The following is a 13,871-nucleotide window of genomic DNA, read 5'->3' on the forward strand; positions in this document are numbered from 1 at the left end:
CCGCTCCGTCTCAGGTCTGTGCTCCGAAGGCGGGCTCGGGGGAGACCACGGAATGGCCCCGCCCCTGCTCCGGGCCAAATCTCAGCTCCTTGTTTGTCTTGGCTGTGTGAGTTCTCTGAGGTGCCAAGACAGAAAGATCCTATCTGCATCTGGCTGTAAACAAGTCTCAGTCCTGCCCAGGAGGTTGCAGAGCCCCTGAGTGCAGATTCAGGCCTCAGCCCCGCCCCAGCCCAGGCGCTGCGCACAGGAGGAGATGGCGGCTGTGGCTGCGCCCCGCCTCTTCTCACGAAAAGCGCCAGTAATGGTGGCACAGGTCCCAGGAGACAAAGGCTGTGGCGCCCCTCCCCCTAGGGCACACCAGCCCTGTTGCTTTGCTTTTTTTTGCAATTTATGGAGCACCCAAGTTGTTCTGCTCTGTATCCCTTCCCAGCCACTGCGTGCAGCCCCCTGCAGTCCCCCAGGGCTTCCTCAGTGCAGCCGCCCCAGCCCTCCACCCTGCTTGGGCCGCCTGCCCTGGCCCCAGCCACTGGCTCGGGTCTCAGGCTGGGTGTCGCAGGGACGTTTTGTGCCTATTTAACTCATTTCTGTCGGTCAAGGGGTACTTAGGGCAGATCTGAGCCTCAGAGGCCCCCCCTCCGTCCCGCTGGCCTCTCCATTGGAGCAGGGAGCCCCAGCGAACGAGCACCAGTCCTCCTCTGCCGCTCCCTCCCCGCGGGATGGGTCCCGCACTGTTATGCTTTTTCTTGTTTCTTTATTCCTTTTCTCCTACCAGATTTTTGGCATCTTTGTCTTTCGAAGAGGGCAGTGTTCTGTCAGAGTTCGGCAGGTGCTCTGGTTGGCTGAGTAGGTCCGTAGATGTGAGTTTTGGTGTATTTGTGGGAGAAGGTGACCTGCGAGCGTCCTTCTACTCCGCCATCTTGCTTCTCTCTTCCACTAGTCCTTTTTTAAAATAATAAATTAAAATGTTTTCTGAAATATGTATCTATAGGCTCAACTTTTACAAAGTCACATTCTCATTTAATGGTGTTACCATTTAGATTGTGCTAACTGCTGAGATAGCACAATCTTATTTTCTCAGGACATTATATATAGAATCTCAAAATACTCTATAAACAGTTGTTCCATGGGGTTTTTTTTACTTCACTTCTGAAGGTACACTTTCCTATGCCAAGGTTGATTCATTAGGATAAGATAGGTTACAGCGTGGTAATGAATGATACAGACAACTTGAATCTCAGGGTTGAAAGCCGCTGAGATCATTCAGTATCCGTGTGTGTCCTGCATTGGCTGTGGCTTTTCATCACTCCAGGATGGAGCAGCTGCTCTCTGGAACATCTTTGGCCTCTGTGGTAGAGAGAAAGAAGAGTGGGGCAGATTACACTCAGGCTCTTAAAGCTTCCACCTAGGAGTGACACTCCACTTCCGCTCACATTTCATTGGCTAAAGCAAGTAATAAGATCACACCTAACTTCCAGGAGCACAGACGCTTTGTCATACTATGTGTGCAGAAGCAAAATCTAAAATCTTTGGAGAATAGTGTGGACAGCATGATGAGAATAGCACTGACATGCTCCGACATCAGCTTCCAGAACTTCTAAAGGAAATGTAAAGAACATCTGGTGTAATTTAAGTCAAGATTTTCTCAGGGCAAGAAGATATAAAGAGAGGACTTTCGACAGGCTTTTGCAGCCACACTTCTAACAATTACCCAGTAATATTGTCTTGTCAACAGTCTCTTTGTAGTGCTTCAAATGCCAAGTTTATTATGTGGTTAAGGCATTCAGTCACTTTAATTTTAACAGCATTTATTCACAGTAATGATAAAAGCTGCTTTGGTACATACAGTCCTAATTGAAGAGTTCAAGTTGTTGTGTGTCTAAGAGCATTCCATTTGTCCCTAACATCCTCAGTGTCTTGGGAGCAAAATGCCTCCTTTGTCTGCCCGGAGGAACCTTGCATGAGGTTGTTAATGCAGAAACTCTGTATGAACGGCTATGGATAACTTGCCTGGACAAGTCAATTTAAAAGATTGGTTCTTTATATGATTTGGTTGGTTGATTAAATTGACACTGATACATCTAGTTACAGCAGATGAACCATGTTGAGCAATCAGTCAAAAACTTGTGTCTTCCACAGTTTTGCCAGTAAATATTTTCACATGAAATGTTTAGAACTTTGAGCCAGAATTCATTTGTTACCTGAAATTGTTGTATAATTTGTATGTCATTTGTATCATGTAATTTAAGTCATTGATTTTATACCATTTTTTTTTTATAAGGCTGCTCACTAGCAAACTATGAGTTTTTAAGGCCAGGGTTAAATTTCTACTTTGTCACTCCAGTACTAAAGAGAACATTCTGACATCATAATAATAATTTTTTTTTTTTTACTTGACAGTGAGCTGTGTATCTCAGTCAAGTCTGGATTCAAATCCAATTTTGACCAGTCTATAAAATGAATCTTTTGGTTTTGATGACTTTGAATCACTCATCTAAAATTTCACCAGTAAATTATATTTTTTAATTAAGAAAACTGGTTAACAATTAGATGACATTTTTTCTAGTAGATATAATAAAATTTAATACGTAATCATGCTATGAAGTACTTGAGTTTTAAGGCAGCCAGGAAAACTTTACAATTAATGTGCTTATTCGAACTTTGTGTAACTTCTAATTCAGCTATATTTAGGTATCTAATGAGGTTATGGGTCCAAAAAAACTCTTGGTTATTTGTAATACTGTAAACATGATTTTATAGTGGTTTAATATTAGAGAGTCTAAGCTGATGGGTGTTTATATATGCAGTAGAGATATTTCTATTAGAGAGTATTTTCAAAAATGTTACTTTAATAACTCTGAATTTTAAAAGGAGATAATAATTTAGGTGGTTCTCCCCTCTCAGGACCCACAGAAGGCTAAACAAGGTTGGAACCATCTTTTAAAGAATGTAACTGCCATCTATAAGTAGTCTTTTCAGGCCAAAATAGAAATTCACCAAAGCTGGCAGCCTTATTGAATTTGCACTACGTATCCACACACTAATGGACTGAGATTCTAAATAAATGTTTAACAGTCGTGTTTCCCTTGAGAACAGTGGCAAAGTATTGATCTAATTTCTCAGATTCTTCTTACAACCATGTCAAAACATCTGCCCCCATGTTTTCCCCACCCTCCTAAACAAATACCTACTTTAAACCACTCTGGCTTAAGTCATCAGGTACGTTCTAGTATGGAACTTTTTACTTGATAAACAGTAGAACTAAAATGTATAAATTGAAATAATAATTCTTTAAATATTGAGAAATGAAGACATCATGCCGTTTGAACTCACAGCACTCTCCCAGATCTTCCCTTTGAAGAAGGGAGGAGATGATGGCATTTTCTTTCTCTTTTCCCTCTTTTGTTTTTGGTATTGTGTTTATTTCAGCACAGTATCAGTGAATAGAACATTCACTGTCTAGAAGGATGTTTGCCCTTAATTTACACAGTAGGAAAATATATAAGTAAATTAATCTAAATTATTTCCTCAGGCTGAATATTGTCAATATTTCTTTCTTTCACATTTTCCAAAGCAGTATCTTCTGGAGTAGGGGTTGGGGCAGGGGCCGGGGGAAGGGTGTTAGTGCTTGAATGCTGAAGGGAAAAAAAAAATGCACAGCAGGTAATACCCTGGGAAGTAGTTTTATCAAGGAGACCACTGTATTCAGAGAGCTGTCTTTTCACCTTTATCTATTGCACTGAAGAGCAGTGTTTGGGGGTTGGTAAGATAGATTGAAGTCATTCCAGGTTCCTGGGCTTCAGCCCTATTGGGTGTAAGTCAACAGATAAATTCCTTCAGTTGTGACATAGAGATTCTGTTAGTGGATTCTACTCATCTCATCTTTGTAATATCAACAGATACTTTTATAATATCAACACCTATTATATATAGTGTATATGGTTTACAAAATCACAATGTTGGATGTATTCCCTGTTGATAATTCTGTAATGAGTACTTCATACCTAAGTTCATGTTCTAAAATAGCAGGAAAGCATTCCCAGGCCAAGTAATGTGATGGTCCAAGCAATATGTTCTGCATATAAATCACAGTGTAAAATAGCTTCAGTAGAAAAACTGCTTCTTTCATAGCGATTTGACTTAGATTTATGAATGTTGCCAGTGAAGCTAGTCTGTGGTATATTTTATGTAAATGAGTTTTGAAAACATTAGTGAAGTTTGTTGGTGAAGTGAATTGGAATTCTCTTACGGCAGGTTAACCTTGTAGGTAGTCACATTTGATCATATCCTGCTGCCAGAAGTTGTAAGCATTAAGTATGTGGGTAAAACTAATCCTTTCAATTATGAGGCAGGTATAAGAACATGCAGTTATTAATGGTTCTCACTATGGGCTTTCCTTTGGGGTATACTCCAGCAGGAAAACAACTTTCCTGTAAAGTAAATGTCACTATTGCTTAGACCTGTTGAATTTCAAAATTATTGCATACTTACTGAATTTATGACCTTGACTTTCATAGAGATCCTCTGGGTTTTTATCTTATCACGGGGAAAGAAAAGAAAAACAGTATTGCTATAAGAGGCTTTCTAATTAAAATCCTTCAATATGCAAGTAAAGATGAAAATGATTTAAAATCTCATTGAATTAAAAAAAACACCTAATTCAAAATATGCTTTAAAATAGAATCAAAATGGGCACTCAAATATTTTAAAGTTATTTATATGAAGTCTCCTGAAATTTAATGTTTGAAGCAGCTACACCATGAAAAGTGTCCTGCTCTTTTCATTCAGTAACAGTGGAATCATTTTGGACTCAGTTTCTCTGTAAACTAATTCCTGTGGCCTGTATTTCATTCTGTATTTAGCATTTATTATGTCCCTCATACTGAATTAACCATCAAAGCTCCCTAGAAATGGCCATGGAATTACAACCCTGTTAAACAATAGAGAATTAGTCTTTTAACAACCTTAAATGTAGCAATTTTTCCAACCCCAGAAGGATCCTTCCTGATGATTTAGATGTTTGCTCTACTCTCTCGTCAGTGACTGTTATGTGGGAAATATAAAGTCATTCTCATATTAATGTAAGAGAAATATAGATGTAAAGTTAGAGAGTGAGTAAGCTTGCAGAGATACCCAGTGGTGAAAATAGGCCTTAGACAAGAAAATGGATGCCTTTTCCATTATAATATGAGGAGGGAAGAAAAAAGATGGGAATGTAGACACATGCATTCATAGGAAATTGGAGGAGTGCCTATTCATTTGTTTCTTTTTTTTTTTTTTTTTCTGGGAAAGAAGAGTTGGGATCTTAAAAATTTGAAGACAGGTGGAGAAGGTTTGAAAAAGCCATAATGTGGAACGGGAGTGAGAAGAAAGCTCAGGAGAATCACTGGGCAGTGTGCGGCATTAGCACTGCGTTGATCTCTGCTTGGCGTCCAGTATTAAGCACAAAGTAGGATAACAGACTGGTCTAGGTTTGAAGTTTTGGCAGACTGGCATGGCAGTAGGAGCAGTAGGGCCAGATGGTCATCTGTACTAGCAAGAGGGTAGCTGAAATAATGAACCAGGAAGGCTAAACTGGTTAGAGGAAGAGCAGAGTTTTTTTCATGAGGAAAGACATGCATATTATTGGAGAAGATGAAGTCATCTGTATGGAAAGATTTCAAGATACAGGAGAGGGGCGGGCAGGAGGAAAACAAGTTAGGGAGGTGACTTTCAAACTTGATTACACATTTGAATTCTCCAGGGGTCTTTGAAAACTACCGGTGCCTAGGTCCCATCTTCTGCGATTTTGGTTGAATTGGTCCACAGAACATCCTGGACAATGGGAACATAGTTTATGGCCAAAGTTGAAAACCCTTGTTTAGAGCCTCTTATAAAGAATCTTACAGTTTTTCAGAAGTGGTTGTCACTTTATTTTCAAGGCAATGGAGAATTAGCAGAGGTTTTAAAAGGGGTAGCCTAAGGTATTATGTATTTTAGAAAGGTAACTTCTTTGTCAGAGTGACTGATTGATACCGGAAGAGAATGATGAGGAGAAAGGGAGACCAGTGGAGAAAGTATTTCAGTATTCTGGGCCAGAAACACTATGATCCTGAACCAGGGACTAACAAAAGAATTACAGGGCGGGGGACATGTTTGTGATGCTTCAACATAAGAACTTATTACCCCTTTTAATAGATGGGTAAAATGATGGAGGCAGGTCTAAGATAAATGAGACTTTTACTTTGGATTATCTGGTAGCTTTCAATGGCTGCGTAACAAATTCCTATAGATGTAACAACTCAAAACATTCATTATCTCACTGTTTCCCCTGGTCAGGAGTACAGCTGTGGCTTTTCTGAATTCTCTACTTAAGAGTCTCACCAAGCTACAGTCAAGGTGTGAGCCCAGACTTAAGTCTCAGCAGAGGCTTGACTGGGGAAAGCTTCTTTTCCAAGCTCCCTTGGAATTGTTGGCAGAATTCATCTTCATGTACCTAGAGGGCTCTAGGTTTTCTTGCTGGCTGACAGCCAGGGGCTACCCTCAGGTCCTAGAGGCTGCTTGCAGTCTCCTGCCATGTGGCCACGCCATAGGCATTTTATAGTGTGGCTGTTGGCTTCTTCACAAAAAGGGCCCAGTCACTCTTTGAAGGGTTTTTACCTGATGAATTCAGGCCCATTCAGGATAATCTCCCTTTGGATTAACTCAAAATCAGTCACTTGTTATGTTAATAGTATCTGTGCATTCCCTTCCCCTTTGGCACATACTGTAACTTAATCATGGGACTGACTTCCTGTAATTCACAGGTCCTGTCCAAAGTCAAGGGGAGGAGATTATAAAGACATATACACCATTGTATAGGAATCAGATATGTTGTGGTTAATTCAGATGAGGAATACAAGAGAATTAGAATCTTTTAGGAGGAAACTGATGGCCTCAGTGTTAGACATGTTGAATTTAGGGTAATTGGGCATCTGGTTAGAGTGGGTCAGTAGGTGGTATAGAACTTAGTGGAGAGATCACAATTGGAAATACTTACTTGGTAGTGATCGGCAGAGGTGATAGTGAATCATCCAGAGAGAGGCTGTAGCAAGAAGTGGGGTGAGGACAGGAGCGAGAGCTAGTAAAGCGGGAACATCTGCATCTGTATGTCAACCCGTACTCTTGGATTCCAGTCCACTATCTCATACACAACCTCTCACTCTTCCTCTTCGTCTTTCAGTAATATCCTACTCTTCCTAATTTGTGGTCCACTCTTCATCCCCCCACCCCCCACCTCCAAGTCACACTGCGTAGAAGTGAGACTCAAGATCTTTCTTTGTGAAAGCCTTGCAGAGCACAGGTGCTAAGATCGACTCTGTCGTGCCCTCTGTTCCCAGACTGGGAACTGCAGGACCCAAGGCCTGGGGTGGGGGCGATAGTGCTATCATTAGCCCCGAGCTCCTTCAGTTCCTCTAATCAGAAAGCACTTTTCCCTACTCCTTCAATCCCAGAATTGCCTAGGAAGTAAACAGACGGTGCAGATTTGGAATGCAGAGGTGATCCCATGTGTCTGTCCCTTCGATCTTTTGTCTGTTTATTGAAATCCCTGCAGCAATATTGTTAGGCAATCTGAGCTGTGATAATGGAAAAAGAAAGTAAATTTGATCAGTATATTTTGATCAAACTTTCCTCCCTTAAATCTTTTCCTTTCAGGTTATATTCAAGAAGAGTGTGTCATCCCCTGCCCATTTGATTGCAAGTTAAGTGACTGGTCTAGTTGGGGGTCTTGCAGTTCATCTTGTGGGATTGGAGTGAGAATTCGATCCAAGTGGCTGAAAGAAAAACCTTACAATGGAGGGCGCCCGTGTCCCAAATTGGATCTCAAGAATCAGGTAAAGTGCATGAAGCAACAAATTAAAAAGCAGAAAAAGTATCCCCTTTATTATTTCCTGTTGAAATTGAAGTCATTCTCTTGTTATAAGTAGCTGATAAGAAGTTATTACAAGTTCAGAAGAGAGGATAAGAGGGTTGAAATTAATATAATAGAATTGATAATAGGAGTCTTGGCCACTCCTTGGGAATGCTGAGAATGAGTTGGTAACATTAGCAATAATAATGTTTACAAAATTAAATCCAATTGGTTTTTAAAGGGAGTGCCGAGAATGACTTGGTAATATTAGCAATACTAATGTTTACAAAATTAAATCCAACTGGTTTTTAAATTATCTTGAAATATAATTTGATTAATCATGGTATTATGCAAGGTGTGTGTGTGTGTGTGTGTGTGTGTGTGTGTGTGTGTAATGTTGGGAGGATGTCAGTTACTTTATGGCAATAGTCATAATTAGTGGTCTCATCCACATACTCCAAAAATGGTGTTCTGTTTTTCCGTCACCTAACTCTTCATCTGAATTTTCTTTGTTCCTAATCTCACCACTGTTTCCACAGCTATTCATGAGTCTTCTGGGCTATTTCTCTACCTTTTCCCCCCAAATCAAAGCTATTTTCCTAAATGGAACCCTAAAGGGACCCTTCCATAGATATCTCTAATAAAATTGCCATTGTAAGTAATCAAAATTGATTAGAGCACTTCAGTTGGTTTTACCCATGTAACAGTTTAAGACTTAGTTAAGAATTACAATGAAGCACTCACATTTCTCCCATGATTGCATACTGTTATTACATTAAGACTGATTTATAAATTTTTATCAATTGAATATGTGGAGCACAAGATGATTGTTGAAAGTTCTTTATTCTTAGAGAGGGGAGTGTGTCTTATACAGGTATCTAGATCCTTTATAACTCTGAAACTCTTAACAGAATGGCTACACACTTCTATTACTAATTCTATTATATTAATTTCTGCCCTCTTAACTCCATTTTGATTAGACTTTCTAAACAGGTTGTTTAATGGAAGGGAAATCCACACGTCTGTTAATTAATTTGAATAGTGTATCTAGTACTACTTGTATTTAGATATCATTTGTCAGTTCAAGACTGACATCTTCAGCTACTTTTGCCTAAGTTTTGATAAAAGATGCATAACTCGTTGAAAACGAAAAATTACCATTCCAGCAAAAAAAAAAAAAAATCGTGTTCTAAGGCAGGGCAGAGTATCAGGCTGGTCTTGTCTTTCAAGGTTATCTGGTAAAATAATGACCATAGGTTCTTCCCTCTACACAGATATGAACTTTATTGGGTAAAACAAGACAGAGGATTGTATAATCAACAGAAAGGTTGCCAAGTAAAAAATAAAAACTCCACAGGTACAGTAGTTTGGTGAGGGGAAGAGTCGAATGTGATTAATGAAAACAGGAGGGAAATAATCAGAGTCTGAATAGGGAAGCCTCTTCAGTATGAAGAAAGGTGTAACATAGGTTGATGGTCAGTAGGAAGACTTTCAGGTGACTATTCTGTGTGAAGACTGTCTGATTCTCCCTAGGGGACTTTCTAGACATTTTAAATGGGAAATAACGATTAAGCATTTATAGTTATAAGGTATGATCATTCTCTCTGAAACTAAGCCTTTCTAGCACTAGTGTTAAACACTAATTTTAATAAGCTAATTATATGAACTAGGAAATTGTCAAGGGAGTAAAAGGACTTCCTTGAGCACAGATTCTAAAACTATACTCTCAGTATTCTTAGGCAAATGTATAGAAACAGGTCTTCAGATTTAGAGTATGAATAAGATAAAGGTATTTGTAAGCCTGTTATGACTTAAAACAAACGTGTTCTAAACGTTTAATTGACATATAAAACTTGTGACCTTAAGAAGCAGTGCGTGCTGAAAATTAAGCCCAAGTTCAAGAACAGTTTCAGTAAATGCCCTACGTGAAGACTAGGTGAGACTGGGTTTGTCTCCAGGAGCTGTTTCTGGAGTTTGAATTCAGGAAGGGAATTGTAGCATTCCAGAGACATTTGTGGGGATGCTCAGAGGTGAATCCGGGATTTAATTCTCAGGTAGCAAATTGAGTGTGGCATAGACTCTGATGTGAAGAGGTTTCAGGTATATAGAGCTTAGTTACCCTTAAATTGAAAAAATTCATCCCAATCTGTGCTTTATATTTTAACATAAGTTAATTAAGGCAGTAAGTTATAACCGTTCCCTCTCACTCTAAGTCTGTGAATCGCAAGGGAAAATGCTATTGTGAAAAATCCTAAATTTAAAGGAAACTGACCCCAGAGCACTTCCTTTTCTAAAGAAAGCACATTTTTACCTATGTTTGTGGAAGGATATCTGTGGATTTCATTATATATTTGCTTTTATACGTGGTAGAATCCCTCCTCCCCCACCGTGTGTGTGTGTGTGTGTGTGTATGTGTATGTTATGTATTGAAATTTGTTTGAAGTTATCCATTTTCCCTTAATTTATCTGAAGATAAATTGGATTGTCAGTAATTTTCATGGTTCAGAAGATATTCCCAGCTTCTATTATTTATGGCAATTCTTTAGAAGAGATTACTATTTGTTTCTCTGAGCTCGAAATATGATCTAGTTGGAGGCTCTTTTAAGTTCAGTTTTACTACTGGCCTTAGGTTACTTGTCTCCTTTCCAGTTGTTTTTAGGTTTGGATTTATTTTCCTATTTCTGGAACCAGATTAATACTCTCTCATCCACTCAGCCATAAGTAAGAACTTGAAAAAAATGTGACCAAATTATAGCAGTAAGAGAGGTACATATCTTTAGTACCTACGCATGATGAAAATTCAGTATATGTCAGATTGAGCCTAACATACTGTTCATAAAAAAAATACTGAACTTTCTTATTTGTGTGTGTATGTATATTGCATCTGCTGTGTAAACATTAGTGTACCTACATGTGCTTAATCATTCTCCTCCTTCATTTCTCTTGAAAACATGAGGTTTTTCTGAGGGCAAGGGCTTCTTTCTACATTTGTAACTCATTCCAGCCCCTGGTACACCACCATGTGGATTCTCAAATTATATTCATTGGATACTTTAGTTGAAAAGAAGCTTTCTCTCTGGATGAGTGGCTGGCTAGCTCCATAGAAAGAAAAAATGTATTAGAACTCTGGTCTCTTAAGCAATGATTTGTCATTCGAATTCTCAAAAAATATGAGCTCTCCTAGAAGCAAGAAATAAGAATCTCCAAAGTATTATTGCCCGAGGAGTCTTTCGTGACTTTCCTGAAAAACCCTGGGTGTTTGGATCCCCAGTGAAATCTTACTCAGTGATATAAATGAAAAGGGTGGTGTTATGTACCCAAGCTCATAAACTGCTCTGAGTCTGTTAGTGAAATCAATATTTATAATCTCTCATAAAAAGCCTCCCTTTTAAGCTAAAACCTATCAACATGATCGCTCTTTCTCTAGAAGTGCCAAAGTGACAGCAGCATTTGAGTGGCTTTCTGCTAAGTATAGTTGTGATGCTAAATAGCTTGAGCGTGCACCTCACCCAAAGCTCTGATTGAGGCAGAAAACTTCTAAATAGTTTATTAGATTATCGGGTCAGTTGGCTGCTGCCCTTGACTGTTGTGCATAATCAATAGGAAATATATTTTAATTTTTTATGGTCTGTAATGTGAGTGGATTTAAGTGCACTTGTATATTTTTGCTGTATTTTTTTTTCTTTTGGAATATTGCTTAATAGAAGACTAAATATGGGGACATTAAAGCTCCATTGGACTTACAGTTCCCTTTATGAGTTCTTCACACAATTGAAAGCAAGGGAGTTCCAGGGAATTAGATGTTGTTTATATATTGTAAATCTGTGTGTCCAGTGTGTTTGAATAAAAATCTTACATTGACATTCATTATCTATACTTTTTAAAATTCATGCTATCTATTTAAATACTTTTTTTGAAAGAGTTTTGATTGTTTGCAACTGAATGAGAGTATAAATTAAATATGTGTGTTCTCTAGAAACAACTACTATTTTATTTTGTTTTTTAAATTTTTTATTGAAGTGTAGTTGATTTACAATATTCTTTTAAAATGTAGAGCAAAGTGACTCAGTTATACATGTACATACATATATATTTTTTCAGATTCTTTTCCATTATATGGTATTACAAGAAACTGAATACAGCTCCCTGTGCTGTACAGTAGGTCCTTGTTTGTCTATTTTATATTTAGTAATGTGTATCGATAACAACTGCTAGTTTAAAGGTGTGTCTTCTCCCTGAAAAGAAGTAGTCTAAATTTGGAAGCGATAAGTATAATGTGTTTTATTTTTCACAGCAGGGTAATGATGTTTTAAAGAACACATTCTTTCCTAAGAGATACAAATATATTTTAGCGTGAACATTTGTTCCTTAGAAGAAGGTTTTGGATGAGAAGTTTTCTATAGAGAAATAGCATATGCTCATGTTAATACTGCTTCATTTATTATTGGTAGGATGTTAGGATGCGGAAATAGGATAACTGTCATCCAATCTGAATGTTTGTTTACCCAGAAAAATCTGGCTACACTTAAAGTTTAATTTGACTTAACTGATTTTAGCCTCTTGCTTCTTTTCAACCAACCCGACTCCCACTCATCCTAACCTTGTCCAAATCATCGCTGGCACAGTCCTGCTCACTTAGGACTTAGTACTTTGGCAGGCACTCCAGACTGTCATGGAGCAAGAAATCATCTTCTTGAGTGTAAATGTGGAAGGCTCCAGCTTATCTATGATGAAGTTTAATCAGGTGTACCGTTCTGGCGTGGGAGGTGGGGGTTGGTGATGGCACCTTTGACAAGAACTTGTTTTAATTATGAAATACCAAATGTCATAAAATTAAGAGATGCAGGGTGATTTATTCCTCAGGGTTATTTGGGAGGATTTAATAGATTTCCTTTCACTAAAACATTTCACCTCTCCCCAACGCAGTAATTATGATCACGAAGCGCAATACACTGCACCCCCTCTCAGAAGCCGAGTGAGATGTCTAAGGACTGGCGTCCGTCTGTCTGTCTTTTGTGCCTGTGCCAGCCCGACTCTGTGCTCTAAAATTGGGACGTCGCTCTGATTGAGCTGAGTAGAGCTTGGAGGAGAGGCAGTTTTTGTCTTTTGTTCCTGCCCTGTCACCACCTCCAAGGGAAAAAAAAAGTTTTCTCAAGAGATTCCTCTCCCACCACATCTGCATCTACACATACTCTTTTCTTGATTGTTCCAAAAGGAATGTCCCTCAGGGCTTGTTAAAATCTTTTGAAACTTGGATCATTCTTCTTGAACTGCCTGAATCACTCATGAGAAACAGGTTTCCTATCCCTGTTGTCCCTTCTCTTTTGGACTTTACTGTGTTTTTCTCATACTGAGTATTGTTACTCTGTGCATATTCAAGCTCACTTTCAGTTGTTACACAGGATGTTGCCATGTTCCTGGAATGTTAACTCCTAAGCTGGCTTGGCAAATCTCTCTAATGCTGTCCTTAGGCAGGGTTTCCAGGATTGGCAGGAGGCACCTGTAAAGTGGTGAAGCGGGCAGATTTTGTCTTTGGAACTCTTTCAGTGTGCTGTCAAACCTCCCATTATCCCTGGCTCTTAACTCCTGAAGTTCTGAAATATTATATCAGGTAACATCATCCTCAGCGGGAAATCACATCATCTGTATTTGATTTTGCAAAACTGTCTTCTTAACCAAGTATGTCAAGTAGAAGCGCATGAAGTAGTTTTCTAGAAAGAAAAAAATATGGGCAGAACCTGCTATTCAGAGCATTCCTGAATCATCCTGTCTTTTAAGCTTTAAATGAAGAATGGAAACTTCCCTTCTCCTCTCATGCATTAAAAAAAATGTGGATCTGACTTTAACCACAAACATTTAGGAAGTTAAACCACCACGTACTGATGGGAGTGTAACACCTTCTTAAAATAACTCACTCAAAACCTGTTTAAAAGAAAGATTCTAAGTGGCATACTAATTCTCCAGGTCTTTTTAAAAAATTATTATTGAGGCATAAATGATACAT

At 38.7% G+C, this 13,871-nt stretch overlaps 1 protein-coding gene across 1 annotated transcript in view; it reads left to right on the plus strand.

Annotated features, from left to right (window-relative positions):
* The window catches only part of THSD7B (thrombospondin type 1 domain containing 7B), a 764,170-nt gene that overhangs the window by 573,201 nt on the left and 177,098 nt on the right, over window positions 1–13,871 (plus strand). Inside the window, exon 15 of the mRNA XM_064484730.1 lies at window positions 7,672–7,850. Within this exon, the coding sequence (XP_064340800.1) occupies window positions 7,672–7,850 (179 nt within the window). The remainder of the gene's footprint in view (window positions 1–7,671; window positions 7,851–13,871) is intronic.

This window comes from Camelus dromedarius, chromosome 4 (assembly GCF_036321535.1).
Source record: "Camelus dromedarius isolate mCamDro1 chromosome 4, mCamDro1.pat, whole genome shotgun sequence".
Taxonomy (NCBI): domain Eukaryota; kingdom Metazoa; phylum Chordata; class Mammalia; order Artiodactyla; family Camelidae; genus Camelus; species Camelus dromedarius.